The 13,357-nt window shown below is 32.6% G+C and overlaps 1 protein-coding gene across 1 annotated transcript in view; it reads left to right on the top strand.

The window, feature by feature from the left end:
• LOC145266977 (insulin-degrading enzyme-like) overlaps window positions 1–2,217 on the top strand; it is a 110,078-nt gene extending 107,861 nt beyond the window's left edge. The window contains exons 28-29 of the mRNA XM_080122817.1: window positions 1,043–1,177; window positions 2,071–2,217. Coding sequence (XP_079978943.1) covers window positions 1,043–1,177; window positions 2,071–2,172 — 237 coding nt within the window. The 3' untranslated portion in view covers window positions 2,173–2,217. The remainder of the gene's footprint in view (window positions 1–1,042; window positions 1,178–2,070) is intronic.
• The last annotated feature ends 11,140 nt before the right edge of the window (window positions 2,218–13,357 follow it).

The following is a 13,357-nucleotide window of genomic DNA, read 5'->3' as shown; positions in this document are numbered from 1 at the left end:
TGAGGGTCAAATGCCTTAAAAAAAAAAAAAAAAAAAACTCCCTTAATCCTACCTCTAACCCTAGGTACGAGTGGCAAACCTCCTCCTCTTAAAACCTTCTTTAGCCCTAACAATAACGCTAAGTCTAAGTGGCAAGTTCCTCACCAAACAAAGTTCCTTGGTAAGCTACATATGTGTCTAAGAAAAAAAAAGAATCTTTCCTTAAAGAAAAGTGCACCATTTATCACCCATAAAAAAATAAATTAGTCAACTGTCCTAAAACGCTAGAATGGTCTCGAAATGGTGAGTTATTTTACATTAAATTTATGTGAAACTAACCCCCACTCTAAATTCTAAAATTGTTTTTGTTTTGTTCCTATCAAGTCTTCAGGGCATTCACACATAATTTTCCTTAGCTCTATCATTAACCCAAAGTCAGAGTAGCAATCTCCTCACCCTCTCATAATTGTACAAAGACCCCCTTAAAACCACACATAATTGTCTAGATAAAAAAAAAAAGAAAAGGTGCACAGGATTTATTTAATGAAACAAAGCATAAGATGAAAAATAATAAAATAGGATAAAAAGCTATTAACAGTTTGATACAAGATCACCATTTGCCCATGTATAGAGTACTGTTGTCACATTTGGGCTGGTGTATCTATTACTAGTCTCTCACTCCTGGATAGGGTTCAAAAGAGTCGCCAACCTGATAGGTTCTAAAGTATTATACTTAAACCACTTGAACATTTTATTTCTTTATTGTAATATCCAGAGGAAGTAGTTTTCCCCCTAATAAATATCTACTACTACCAACGCCATTACCATTCATAAAGAAGCAAAACAAATTTAGTAATAGACTATTTTTCCTATGCACATTATTGCACTTCTGCAGTAAATAGAAGTATCAGAATACATTTTTTATTTTACTATGGTAAAACAAAAATCCATTATTTAATATTAATTTTTTTTTTTTAATGTCTTCACATCTCTAAGAGACTAAGTTTGAAAAAGCATTTTCATTGGTCAATTTTAAAATTTCCTCACAAAATTTCTTTTACAGGAAAACATCGCTCACGATGCTCAACATAGACACAAGATTTCTGTTCATGTTGTACCTTCCAGTTTGGTGCCAAAGACTACAGAAACGTTAGCGCCATCTCCGGATGGAATGACACCAATTCCACCACTGAAAAAGGTAATTGTGGTCTTTTTCAGCATCTTATCTACATCTGTTTTTTACATTCTTTTTCCTTCATCGTTTTCTGTTTTATTGCATGACATCCTTTTATTTCATGATTGACATAAAGGATCTTTTGAACGTCTTCCGTCTATTTTATTGCATAACGGTATCCCTTGTGACCTCAGTTTCTTTCTGATATGTCCCACCTGTTTTAGTGGATGATGTCATCCCTAGTACATGGTAGCAATCAAGATAACAAGCTCCACCAGTTTTAAATATATAAGTAGACTTATAGTAGTTACTTAACTGTTATATCAAACATCAAAATGAGTTGGACAGAGTTCAATTAAAGAAATTTCTTACCGAATCCGTCCTGCACTGTCTACATACTACTGCTTCATACTACTGCTTCATACTACTGCTTCATACTTGTGCTTGTTTTACATGTTACTTTTACAGAATTTTCTCAATGAATTTCTACTTGTACTCTCTTAATGTAAATATCTGCATGTCTCCCCTAACTAGCAACAAAATCCTACTGCCTTCTTTATTGTAGTTATCAGCTCTGAATTATTTCCTTAGACAATTTGCCATTGCAATTCCCTTCTTGCTTCCCTGACCATAATAATATGCAGAAAATTAAATGTAAATGAATAAGCATCTTGCCACCTAACTCCCTATCCAGGTTATAAAAAAAAAAAAAACTTTTCCCAACATTTTTCTTTTACTTTAAAAATATTTATCTTTTTATTAAAACCAATAAGCCACTCATTGATAACTGTCAGTTGGTGATGAGCAACATCTTTAGAGAATTAGAAACCCTGTTTCAGTGATCAGAATTTGATTATTCAAGTAAATTCCTTAACAAGAACTTGTCCTTTAAAAATTTTTTTATTTTTTAATTACAGGTTGTGGAAGTAATGGATGTCGTCCAATTCAAACGTGGGCTTGCATTATTTCCCTTGCCAAAACCATTCATGGACTTTCAGACAACCAAATCCAAGCTGTAAATTTTCTGTAGTTCATTCACTGAATAAACTCTTCCTTATTCAGTATTGCAGGACTTTCAAGCACTGGAGATTGAAGGGAGATAATTAGGGTTTTGATGGGGTGTGATCTGGAGACCTTTTGTGTGTGCATCGATTGCAAATGATATACTTGGCTCGCAGCTTCACAACTTTTCATCTTACAACCATTGTATATGTATGTATCTATATTATATATATATATATATATATTTCACGATTTTATGAGGGAGGGCTATTTCATGCCTTCTCACAATCAGGTGTAGAGTGTTCATCTTGTTTGTAATATTAAATCAGGGATGTGAGTTATTTGAAACTGCTTTAAGTTTTTTTTTTTTTTTTTTTTTTTTTTTTTTTAGAAAAAGTTATTTTTATGCTGCCTTCTTGACAGATGTTGACAAGGAGTTGGAGTGCCCCCCCCCCCTTCATATTTGGGAAATTAATCTTATTTTTGCCATTGGCTACTCACATTCCTACAAATAATAATAATAATAATAATACAAAAAACAAGGCTCCATTTTCACCTGTAAAGAGATAATATATATATATATATATATATAATATACATGCATATTTATATATTTACATTCTATAAAAATTATTACATACATACTTTTTAAGAAATATATGAAATTTAGAATATATATGTTTGTGTATATTTAGGCAGCATTCCTTCATTCAAGTTGATATTATTAAACACAGGATTCTTCTGTTAAACTATCCTGTTCTTGATTGTTGATTTTACTGGCAATCTTTTTTTTATTTCATAATCCAAAATATTAATAAAGTTTCCAAAAATATGACAAGTATTTTCAATTTAATCTTGCAACAAAAACGAAACTAATAACTATGTAGGTTTTACTACTATAAGTTTTTCATGTATATTGAAATGTAGCTTAATTTATATTAATATATATTGAAATGTAGCTTAATTTATATTAATATATATTGAAATGTAGCTTAATTTATATTAATATATATTGAAATTTAGCTTAATTTATATTAATATATATTGAAATGTAGCTTAATTTATATTAATATATATTGAAATGTAGCTTAATTTATATTAATATATATTGAAATGTAGCTTAATTTATCAACAACAAAAAAAAAAAAATTTTTTTTTAAAATGTAAACATTAGAAACTTTTTGGTCTAATCACATTAAAACAAGTTCCTGCTAGATCACCAAAGTTGATGAACATTGAGCCTTGTTGAATTTTGTTATATACTGGGTGGTATTAAGATGACGTATAGTCTGTATTGTTGTTGTTGTTCTTCTTAGGAAGAGTCTTAGTGTTTCATCTAGAGACAGGGTACATTCTACTACATGAGCACCATCTGTAATTCAACTATAAGAGATTTTTGAATATATCGATGGATAGACTGAGAGATAGTGTGTTTGACATTTATACATATGTTTGTTATAAATCGTCTAGTTATTGGAATGACCGCTGTTCATTTATCAATGAATAACGAGACACTTTGTTATAAACAAACTTGGTTTATTTAACAAACATTCATATATACACAATACGGTGGTGGAGGTGGTGGAGAGAGGTGTAGGTTGCGAACGTGACAGACAGTTCCTCGTTGTCTGTGCCTCGTTCCCCATCTCCGCGTCTCTGCTTTATGGACTTTCGACCTGGTAACCCATAAACCAATTGACGTCATTGACCCATATTTTGACCAGCCCGGCGTTTGCTTTTGGTCTTACCCCCGACTGAATTACGTCATCTCCAGGTAATCACAATTCCCGGGTTACATTTTTGTCAGCCTGGACATGAGTTCATTCGCACCTTGCTCCATAAAACAGCCTGACCCATAAAATGATTTGCGTCATAGGACCAGGTCATCACAATTCCTGGGTTACATTTTTGTCGGCCCGGATTTTGAGTTCATTCGCACTTTTCCTCTCCCTAACAATTACACTTGTCGTCTCTAAGAATATTATCAGTGATGTTACTTCTACATTGTCGAGACCCGGAATTTCCAGCAGACTTCCTCGGTGGGTAACTCAACTGAAGGTGATCAACATTTGGTTCATACTCGGAGCTAAATTTGCTATCCATTCATAACTATTTATTAATACCTGGTCAGTATTAGATGGGTGATCCTTCATGAATACCAAGTGCTGTATGTGGACACCTGTCTCTGGGCAAATATCATTACAACCCTGTAGTGCCTCGCATAGCAACTATGGCAAAACCCCTGTATAAGTCATCAATAAGATGGAAGGAAATTGGGAAATGGTTCGTCCTCAAGGGCTGATCAAAATTTTTGCTGGTGATGATTTATATATAAAAAACCCACCCACAATCAATAATATTATCTTGTAAACAAATCAAAACATTTTGAAATGGTTAATGTAGATGTATTTATTCTTTCACTCATCCAAATTATATAGATTTGCTGCTGATTTAAATCACGCCATGTTTTGGTTGCTTTCATTAATTTATTGCCTTTTAAAAGAATTGGAAGCAGCAGTAAAATTTAAAAAACTTTGAATAAACAAACTATTTTGAAAACACATTAAGATGCAAATATTTTATTAAAAGAAAATATTCAGATTTTCTTTTTCTTTGTAAAATATTTTGTTTGAAAGGAACAAAAAGGAAAGCTCTAAATTATTTTTTTTCTTAAAATATTTGCATCTTAACTTTTCAAAACAGTTTGTCTGTTTCTCCAAAGTTTTTAAATATAGTTTTTTTTTTCTCTCCAGTTATTCATCTTTTTTAATGTTGCCTGAAAAGGATTCATGAATTAATTGAAAGTACTCAATCTAATTTTGAAATTTATTACTCTTAATCTTTTCAATTATGAAACAAAAAAGATTAAGAGATATGGTTAAGCAGAAGAATTAGGTAGTGTTTAACAATCTCTGCCTGAATATATATATGTGTGTGTGTGTGTGTGTGTTATATATGAGTGGATGGTTATAAAGCATAAAACAATGTGATGTTTTTAATTTTATATTATAATTCAATATTTCAGATGTCCTGTGACATTCAGTTCAACAAAAAATTTAAAAACTTCTTTTGGTACTTCAATCACCACCCATTCACTATCAAAAATAGCTCCAGAAGTGTATGTGGAGCATCAAACTGTTCTTTCACATATAAGAAAGATAGCATATGAAATAATTAGTGTATAAAGAGCAGAAATACAAGCAGAAGTTTTCTTTTCCATAATTAAAATTTAGATTTGTCGAAGCTTAAAGTCAAACTTTTTTCTTTTTACTTAATTTGTTTCTTTGCTTATTTCATTCTATACACTAGCCATAACATTTTTATAAATTGATTTTCCTTCAAACAAACTCCTACACACACACACACACATATATGTATGTATTTATTAGTTATAAAGTTTATACAAACATAATTTGGCTAAATAAAAATGTTATTGGGGATTATTCTATAAAGAGTAAAAGTTGTGTTTTTTCTTTTTTTTTTATACCCTGTGGATATGAACTTGGAATGAATTTATATATAAAAAATTATTTTATGTAGCCATGTTATGTATCGATCTTTCAGTATTCAGTTCGACATTGCTCAATACGTGGTTTAATGTATCCATTAGCCAATGGTAGGGTTTCTCTCAGACAAAGACTCAATTGACTTTAACTTCCTCTTCCTTTGTTCTATTTTGTATAGTGGTGACTCCTCATAAATTGTCTTTTTTCTGTGAATATGTCAAATTTAATAGGTGACCTTGTTTTAACAAGTGTTTAGAGTAGTTTTTTCTTATTTAAATTATAGGTGTTAGATTAGCTCTTTATTTAATAATTACATTTTCTGTGCATTGCTATCCTAAAGTAAAATTTATTCTATGTATACAGTTTGCTTTTTTTCACTTTTACAGTTTAATAGATTTTGGTGGGTCTTTAAAGTTTAGAATTTCTATATGGACTGTCTAAATTTCTACATATGCTAGCCTGTGGTACTATTTTCCTCTCAATTATTGGCAACTATCTGCTTTCTTTGGGCTCCCAAAGTGCTGTCTTTACTTGTGATTTTATGGTCATAATATCTGGTTTTAAAATCTAGAGCTCATAAATACATAATAATTCTTGTTATTCAAGCTTTCTTTGACAAATATTGTGGTTTGGTAAGCAATGCTTTTTTGATTAGGCTTTTATTTTGTAGTGGACAAAGTGCACAAATTCTACAGTTGCAACTTTTCAATTACAACTGTCTTATTTCTATTTGGGAGTTGCTATCATCAGTTTGTTATTACCATTTCTAATGATTATATTTCTATTCTCATAATTATTAGATAAAAAACTAGTCCAACATCTAAAATAGAAATAGGAAAAAGTACTACTCCAAGCATGCATGTGTTAAAACAAAATCAATTAATTCAACGCATTCACAGAAAAAAAAAAAAAAAAAAAAAAGGAGAGGTGAGTAATAAAACCGGAAATAAAATTTATTTGAAACTTTGTCCGACAGAAGCCCAGCCATCAGTTAATCAAAACATTAAATTGTACAGGTAAATAACAATGAATCTGATTAGTTTAGTTAGCTAACCAAACAGAAGTGCATATGTAAAATACTCGATAATATGAATTCCATTAATTTTAGCCTGCATATTCTCTATGAAGATAAAACCGGAAAGACTCCAGCTTAATTGCCATATATTATATTTTCATAACACACATGTATTAAACTACTAAATTTTATGTTATTTGCAGAGATAATATTAGTAAACAAAGATAACCACAACTAAAAGGATTTAAATCTGTGCCTCAGAAGAAGAAATACCTAACATAGATATCATTTTAGACCATTTGTCTAACGAGCCATTTATCCAGAAAAAGCTTTAATTGTACAAATGATTGATTGGTTTTATGGCATATCAACCTATGTGGTCATTTAATGCCGGTCTTTTTTTTTTATATACAGTAATAGTCATAAGTTTTATGATTGTATCTGGTATTCAGTGTCTGTTTATATAGTTAGATAAGGTATTTAAATTTTTTTTTTTTTTTATTAAATTTTGTTGAGTAACCCTGTTTGTTATCTTCAAATATTTGAGAAGAGTAGTTGGGTCTACATGAGTGAATATGTTTTTTACAGTTTTTTCATTATATAGATTCAGTCGGTTTGTTTTCAAGTCTTCGCATCTTGTTAATATGTGATTTACTGTGTATGGTTCCTGGCAGGGTATGCAGAATAGGGCTTCTTCTTTTTTGAGTAGGTAGGAGTGTGTTATAGAGGTATGACCTATTCGGAATCTTCATCCTTTCTGGTCATTCTTTTGTTTGGCTTCTGTTTTTCTATGGTTTCCTCGATTTGATATAGCTTGTTTTTAGTACAGAAGTTCCACAACTCTTGCCATGTGTTTCTAATATATTTGTTAATGCTTTGTTTTCGATCGGTATGAGGCATCTTATCTTTGGTTGGGGTCAAATTAATATTGCTTTTGCTACTTTGTCAGCTCTATCCTTACCCTTTATGTTGTTATGACTGGGTGTCCAACAAAAAGATGTTTTTATCGTTAGGAATGTCATCAAATCTATTTAGGGTTTTGGTGATTATTGGGTTCATTGGTTTCCTGTTTTCCAGTGTTTTGAGTACTGATTTGGCATCTGAGCAGATAATGAATTGTTTATCTTTAGAAGATTCTATAAGATCAAGTGCCATACCAATGGCTGATACATCGGCACTGTAGATCGATGCTTTGTCTGGTAATCTTTTGATTAGGATTGTTTTATTGTGTATGACTGCACATCCAACATTATCTCCATCTTTTGAACCGTCTGTATAAATTGTTGAGTGTTTGGAATACTTATCTTTAATTATTTGGAATTTTTCTTGATAGATGATCGGATTGGTTTTTGTTTTAGGGTATTTAATTAGGTCTGATATTATTTTTTGGTTGTTTTGTCAGCCAGGGGGGATATTTAGGTTTTACAGATTCGTGTATTGTTGCAATATCTATCTGGGCTTTATTTATGGATTCTTCCATACGTAGGCTAAATGGTTTTATAGAATTTTCTTTTCTATCAAAGAGGCTTTTGTATTGGGGGTGGAAGACACATTTGTAGGCAGGATTAGTTGGACATGAAGCCAATTTTGTATAATATTGTAGTCCTAGTTTTTCTCTTCTAAGTGATAATGAGGGTTCATCTGTTTCTACATATAAACTTTCCACTGGGGAGGTGGGGAAGGCTCCTAGAGCCAATTTTAGCCCTTGGTGGTGTATTGTGTCTAATTCCTTTATGTAGGACTTTCTTGCGGATCCATAGATATAGCATCCATAATCCAACTTGGATCTGACAAGGGATCTGTATAATTTAATTATTGAGTCTTTGTCTGCACCCCAGTATGTATGAGCTACTACTTTTAAGAGTTGGATGACTTTGTTGCATTTTTGTTTGAGGTATTTAATATGGGGAATGAATGTTAGCTTTTTATCAAAGATGATGCCCAGATATTTATACTGATCAGCTATAGGTATAATTTCATTATCCAGTTTCAGTATTGGGTCATGGTGCATTTTCCGGGTTTGGCAGAAATGAATGGCTTTTCTTTTTTCTTTTGAAAATTTAAACCCATTTTTTGTTGTCCATTCATTGATTTTGTTTAGACACAGTTGTAAATGGCGTTCTATTCTTGGAATATATTTTGATCTATAACAGATCAGGAAATCATCCACATAGAGGGCACATTCTGTTCCTACATTTATATTTTTAATGATGTTATTTATTTTAATGCTAAAAAGTGACAGACGGGATGCTTCCTTGTGGTACCCCCGTTTCTTGTTTTTTACTGATGGATAAGGTATCACCTAATCATACATTAAATTGTCTATCATTTATAAAATTTGTGATAAAAATGGCCATTCTGCCTTTTAATCCTAGTTCTCATGCTGAGTCATATAGTTTTTCAATATTGAAAAAGACTGCAAGATATTCTTTCTTGATAAAGGCTTCTCTGATGAAGGTTTCTAGCCGAATCAGGTGGTCCATGGGGCTTCTTTCATTCCTAAATCCTAACTGATAATCTGTAATCAGATTATTTGTCTCAAGGTACCATATTAATCTGCTGTTAATCATTCTTTTCATTATTTTGGAAATACAGCTAGTGAGTGCTAGAGGTCGGTAATTCATGGGATTTTTAGAGTCCTTTGATGATTTAGGTATAGGGATTACTATGGCCTGCCTCCATATTTCAGGGAGGTTGCCACTTTCCCAAATATCATTGAATATTTGTAGTAGGTAATCTGTAGACATATCAGGAAGTTTTATAAATTGATAATGGATTTGATCAGGGCCAACAGCTGAGTCATGAGCTTTGCCTAGGGATACTTTAAATTCATTTTTAGAGAATGGCTGGTTGTATTTTTCTTTATTTGTCTGAAACTGGAGTTTTTCCTTTTCTTTAATAATTTGGAATTTTTTGTTAGAGTTTTTTGAGGAGGAGTTTATTGCAAAAGTTTCAGCAAGACAATCTACTATTTCTTTCTTGCAAGTAATTTTTTGGTCATTATAGGTCAGGTGTTTAGTAGGGTTGCTGTTACTTTTTCCTAAGATTTTTCAGATCATGTCCCAAACCTTTTTACTTTTTGTATTTGTATTTATTTTTGATACATAGTTTTTCCATGACGTTCGCTTTGATTCTTTAATGATTTTACGAGCTTTAGCTCTACTGTTTTTATATTTATCGAGATTTTCTTTAGTTGGTTCTTTTTTGAATTTCCTTAGCATAGCTCGACGAGTTCTGATGGCTACTTTGCATTTTTCATGAAACCAGGGTTTATTATGTTTTGGGGAGGTAAAGCTTTTTGGAATGCATTCCTCCGCAATATTATACAGTGTATTGGTAAAATGTGTGATATTATTTTGGTTTGGGTTATTATCCGATGTTAGTTTAGTCCGGCATAAATTTTGGAATTTTTCCAATCAGCCTTCTGTAAGTTCCATTGGGGTATTTTGTTTTCTGGTATTGGATCACTGTTTTCAAGTGTAATGGGAAAGTGGTCACTTCCATATGAATCTTCTAGTACATTCCATTTGTAGTCCAAGGCAAGTGTTGGATCACATAATGTTAAATCAATTGATGTGAATGTACCAGTTCCTGCGTGTAAATAATTGTGTGTTATATCATTAAACAGATATAGGTTTTCATTATTTATTATATTTTCTATAGCTTTTCCCCTTTTGCTTGTTTTTTCACTTCCCCATATCTCATTATGTCTATTTAAATCTCCCATAAGGATGTATGGCTTTGGAAGTTGCTGTATTAGTTTGCTCAGATCTGTTTCTGTGATGCTTTCATTGGGGGGTATGTATAGTGAGCAAATGTTGATGGTTTTGTGGAGTGTTGCTTTTATTGCAGTAGCCTGCAGTTTAGTATTAAATTGTATTTGACTTTGGGATATGTCAATTCTAATAAGGCTTGATGTACCTCCAGAGGCTCTGAGTCCAGTATTGTGTATATAGTTATACTGATTGTAGTTAATTTTTATATTATCATCCGATTACATAAAGGTTTCTTGGAAACATACTACTACTCGGAGTAATTTATCAAGTAGAATAGTGAGCTCATTTAGGTTTGCCTTTAAACCATGGCAATTCCACTGGATTATATTATTTGTCTTATTTCTATCCGGTATGATTGTGTGTGTCATGTTTTGTATTTTAGTTTGTTTGGGTGTTTTGGGTTTAGTTACCTTTTTTTTTTTTTTTTAGTTCTCGTCTGTCTCCATCTCTTTGGATGTGGGTGGGGGGTGTCTCTTGTTAGTGTCCGTGTCTCAGCTGAAAAATCTTGCTGAGGTTTTTTTATTTTTTTGTTTTGATTTGGGGCTTCTTGATTTGCTCTGTCTTATGTGTCCTTCCCGGCTCTCGATCAATTCAAATTTATTTTCGTTTTCAATTAATACTGTTTCTGTTTTTTTGTTTATTTTGATTTTTGGAAGGGGGTTTTGTGTTTCCCTGTTCTGCTTCCATCTTTTTTGATATTGTGTGTTTACTATCTGCTATTGTCCTTGTTCATAACTTGGATCTTTCACGTTGGTTTATTTGTAGTTTTTGTTGATCGGATTCTATTTTGCTCTTTGGAGCTTGTTTTTGGTTTTGGTCACTTAATTGAGTTTTCAAGGATACTAGTATTTGTTTCTTGTTAGTTTTATTTTGGTTTGTTTTTAGAGTTTCAATTAGATTTGAGTTCAGAAACTAGTTTATTGAGTAACTCTTGGTAGTTTATTTGGTTAGTTTGGCTTGAATTTTTTGTGATGTTTACATAGGTGTTTACTTTTTGGTAGGAGTCTACCATTTTCTTTGCTTCAGGGAAGGATATTTGTTTTTATTTTACTTCCACAATTTGTTTTTCCTTTTTTAAGGTTTTACATATTTTAGAGTATGCAATTTGGGCATTTAGTTTCGTAGGGACATTCATTTTCCATGTGGTTAGGTTCTTTTAGACCACACTTTCCACATGTTTTGTCCCCTCTGCAAACTTCTCTATGGTGTCCATATTTTTGGCACTTAACATCTCAGAGAGGCTGGTATATATAGTTCCATTTTTTTTTCAATTTTATATCCAATTTTGACTTCTTTTGAAATTTTAGGAGTATTAAATGTTAGTATATATGTCATTGTAGATATGGATTGCCCGTTCCTTTTTATCTTGATCTGGACATGATCAATCACTCCCTGTTTTCGTAGAGCATTTTTCATTTCTTCTGATGTAGCTAAGGTTAGTTCATAGCTTCTTATGATGCCTTTAGAGGTATTTAACATTTCATGAGCAAAAGTCTTGCATTTATAAATATGGAATTTTTCCATTCCTAGGAGGTTCTTTGCATCTTTGTAGTTGTCTACTGTAACAAGTAGGTTGCCATTTCTCATTTTTTTAACTGTTTTAGGATTGCTGTTTTGAGTTAATACTTTTTCGATTAGAAATGGATACAGATCGCTGGCCTTTTTCCCTTCCAAGGTTTCAATAACTATGAATCTTGGGAAGTTTTTTTATCAATATGTTCAAGATTGTATTCTTGCTCACTGTCTGAGTTGGTGACATTTGAAAGGTCAGAGTGAGTTCCATTGGTTTTTCTGAGTTTTTTTAATTATTAGATCCATGTATAGTTGATTAGTTTTTCATCTTTCTTGTTCCCCACCCTCCTTGGAGCCCAAATGTGGGAGATGTTAGGGGGGGGGAAACCCATTCGCCCTTTCATCCCAAGGACACAAAAAAGATATACTCAGTCGGTTGAGTTTGTGCAATCGCTTCTTGATTCCTCCTTTAGTTTCATTTTCCCCAGTTTAAAAGAAACACCGGGTAGGGAACAGTTGTGTGGTTTTATCTCGGCAATTGATTGACCCTTGCCATCGCTTTCTAACACTTATTTGGTTTGCCTGCATTTGTAGTAAGAGTAAGATTTTGTATTATTTTTAGACTTTTTTTTGATGTTGTGATTAACATTTGCCAGTGTAAGTGTTAGGGCTTGGTATGACTAGCCGATTGACTGGATCGGGCCTTTCTGACTTCCCGTCTAGTCGAAGTAAAGGCCGAAGTGATGTATTGCAGGGCTACAACTTTTTTTTTTCGCCCCGAGTCATGGACTGCTCAACCACCAGGATCCCGTTCCAAGACATTACGGGTTGCTACCTATGGCCAACAAGTAGCTCCATTGACGGACTTCTACTCTCTACAGGGGGGCAGTCGGCATATTCTGATGCCCTGCTGACGGGGGGGGGGGTCTGGTGAAATCTGGTTCAAAAATAAACATTCTTCGATTTTAGACTGGTTGTTTTTATTATTTCCTTTCTTAATAATAAGGCTTGGTTTGGTGTTTTTGGTCAATTGTTGTTTTCATTCTCAGCCTTGCAGAAAATAATTAAGTTTTGCAAAGGAAAAAGGTTGTATTATTGGCTGGACTGTTTTAATTTAGGAAGCCAGTAAAGAAGTGTGGAGGGGGGGGGGTGAAGGGGGCTGTTATTTTTGCGGAACATATTTAATTTTTACATAAGAGAATAGAAAACAAAAACAGAAATTCAATGTAGGTTCATTTAGTCTCAGGAAGCCAGTAGACAGTCTGATTTGGTAGCACCAGAATTGTACAAATAAATTTCCAATCTTTAAAAAAAAAAAAAAAAAAACGTATTTGCTGCAAGATGCCACAAGGAGACAAATTAATAAATTTGTAAATAAAGATTTGCTGCTAAG

This window comes from Euprymna scolopes, chromosome 42, assembly GCF_053919585.1.
Source record: "Euprymna scolopes isolate OS-2025 chromosome 42, ASM5391958v1, whole genome shotgun sequence".
In the NCBI taxonomy this organism is placed as follows: Eukaryota; Metazoa; Mollusca; class Cephalopoda; order Sepiida; family Sepiolidae; genus Euprymna; species Euprymna scolopes.
Note: the sequence above shows the minus strand (reverse complement) of the source record. Positions and strands in the feature narration are given on the sequence as shown.